Source organism: Hydra vulgaris, chromosome 01 (genome assembly GCF_038396675.1).
Source record: "Hydra vulgaris chromosome 01, alternate assembly HydraT2T_AEP".
In the NCBI taxonomy this organism is placed as follows: Eukaryota; Metazoa; Cnidaria; class Hydrozoa; order Anthoathecata; family Hydridae; genus Hydra; species Hydra vulgaris.
In genome coordinates this window covers 38,918,458-38,920,762 of record NC_088920.1, presented here as the reverse complement: position 1 = coordinate 38,920,762, position 2,305 = coordinate 38,918,458, and the positions used below count along the sequence as shown (strand labels likewise).

General features: G+C 33.8%; 1 protein-coding gene across 1 annotated transcript; it reads left to right on the top strand.

Annotated features, from left to right (window-relative positions):
• Positions 1-1,513, top strand: LOC136074390 (uncharacterized). The gene is made up of 3 exons (XM_065786703.1): positions 1-298; positions 416-1,307; positions 1,378-1,513. The coding sequence occupies exons 1-3, from the start codon at positions 1-3 to the stop codon at positions 1,511-1,513; spliced, it is 1,326 nt and encodes a 441-aa protein (XP_065642775.1).
• Positions 1,514-2,305: the final 792 nt, after the last annotated feature.

Sequence of the window (2,305 nt, the reverse complement as noted above, 5' to 3'; positions counted from 1 at the left end):
ATGAGTATTATTCTGCGATCAGTAACATGCACTCCTGGAATAGGTATCGACATTTCCAAAAATTTCTTTGGATATCTCACCGTAAATGATACCACTGGAAAAGGGCTTTTCAATGCATTTTTAAATGAGGCAAAAAATTGGGATCTAAATTTTTTAGACTGCCAAGGTCAATCTTACAATAATGGTGCTAATATGAAAGGAAAAGTAAAAGGTGTTCAAGCAAGGTTTCTGGAAATGAATCCTAAGGCCTTATATGTTCCATGTGCTAACCATTCACTCAATCTTGTTATTGTTGATGGTGCACTATCATCCATCAGTGCAATTTCTTTTTTTGGTGTTCTTTCAAGATTATACACGCTCTTTTCATCGTCTCCTGCTCGATAGGAAATTTTAAAATCATGCGTGGCAATTTCAGTCAAGCCACAATCAGATACCAGATGGGAAAGTAGAGTAAACTGTGTTAAATCACTTCGCTTCTATTTAAAAGAAATCTTAGAGGCACTTGAAAAATTGGAAGAACATGCCTTAGAAAAAAGAGATGGGGCAACTTCCACAGAAGTACGATCGCTGACAGAATATATTAGAACATGGCCTTTCTTATTATCAATCATTATTTGGTATGACGTTTTATTTCAAATTAACAAATCAAGTAAGCTGCTTCAGTCTTCTGCAACCTCTTTTGACATATTAGCTAGTGAAATAAATGCAACAAAAGCGCTTCTTTATGAGTATCGCGAAAATGGATTTTCTGATGCACGTGTTAAGGCATCAGAAATCGCAGAAGTATTGGGCATTGAAAAGGTTTTTTCGATGGTGCGTTCACGAAAAAAAAAATCGATTTATTCATACGAGTGTGCTGATCACACTTGGCAACCTGAACATCAGTATAAAGCAGATTTCTTTTTGCCACTAATTGATATGTCAATTCCATCAGTAAAAAAGCGTTTTGAACAGATCAGCATTGTCACAAAGCTTTATGACTTTCTTTACCGATCTGAGAGTCTTATTAAAGCTTGTAATGAAAATTCTCTGTCTGCTTATTGCAAAAATTTGAAAATAAAGCTTGCTGATATAGATTCTGAGGATTTAGAATCGGAGTTAAAACGTTTTGTCATAGTTATAAAGGAGGAAAAAAATGCTCTCCTAAAATCTGCATATGACTTCCTAAACTACATCTACAAAGAAGAGCTGCAAGAAACTTATCCCAATCTAGTTATTGCGTTACGAATCATTTTTACTTTACCAGTTACTGTTGCAAGTGCAGAACGTGGCTTCAGCAAGTTAAAACTAATTAAAACATTTCATAGGTTAGTATAAATAATCTTGCTTCATTATACATAAATACGTGTAGCTTTATTTCTTTGTATTTTTAAATAGGTCAACAATGGTTGATGAAAGTTTGTCTTCCTTAGCAATGCTGTCTATTGAGAACGAGGTTGCAAGAACATTAAGTTATGAAGGCATAATAAATGAGTTTGCAAGCATGAAAACACGTCGCAAACCCTTTTTTTGATGGTTTGCGACATTCTTCTATTATCTGCGTAATGCATTTACTGTATTTACACTAGTAACTCTATATCAATTTAACAATTATAAAATATATCTAATTGAATTTAAGCGTTAATTTGATTGCATTTAGTCTTATGAACGGCAACGTTAAAGTATGTCAGGTACCCAGCTGTTTTGAAGTAATCTGTAAAGTTTATCCACTTTTTTAGAAAAAAAAAATTGGGGCCGTAATGGCTAGTTTTTTTTTTTTGGGGGGGGGGCCCAAATCCACAAGCCACGACACTGCTTCAAAGACCCATAACTCTCAAAATAAAGAAATTGGCTCCAAATTATTTTTGATTATTCCTAACGACGGTAACTGCATTTGTGTCAAAAATCTTAACTGCATTTGTGTCAAAAATCAAATATTTCTGAGATGGTGGATTATCTCGACTTGTTGTTTTGACATGGGATTACCCCTATCTCATTATCTGCTACAAAGTATGTTATTTTTAAAAGTTAAACATATTTTATAAAAACCCCCCTTTTCTAGATTTCATCCTCCTTAAAATCGCCTCCGTATAAAGAATGACCACATATAAGTGAGCAACATCATATAAAGCAATGAGCGCATCATATTAATATAGTGAGCATAATCCATAATGTAGAAGCACTTCATATAATGCAGAACTACATCATATAATGTAATAAACGCATCATATAATTTAGTAGCATATCATATAATGCATTAGCACATCATATAATGTAGTAAGCACAGCGTATAGTGTAGTTACACAGCGTATAATGTAGTTAGTGC

Bases quoted from the DNA above. Each gene is read 5' to 3' on its own strand.
- LOC136074390 (XM_065786703.1), top strand. From the start codon at position 1: ATGAGTATTATTCTGCGATCAGTAACATGCACTCCTGGAATAGGTATC. The intron at 299-415 runs GTGCACTATCAT...TGGCAATTTCAG, and splicing joins CAATCTTGTTATTGTTGATG to TCAAGCCACAATCAGATACC. The intron at 1,308-1,377 runs GTTAGTATAAAT...ATTTTTAAATAG, and splicing joins CTAATTAAAACATTTCATAG to GTCAACAATGGTTGATGAAA.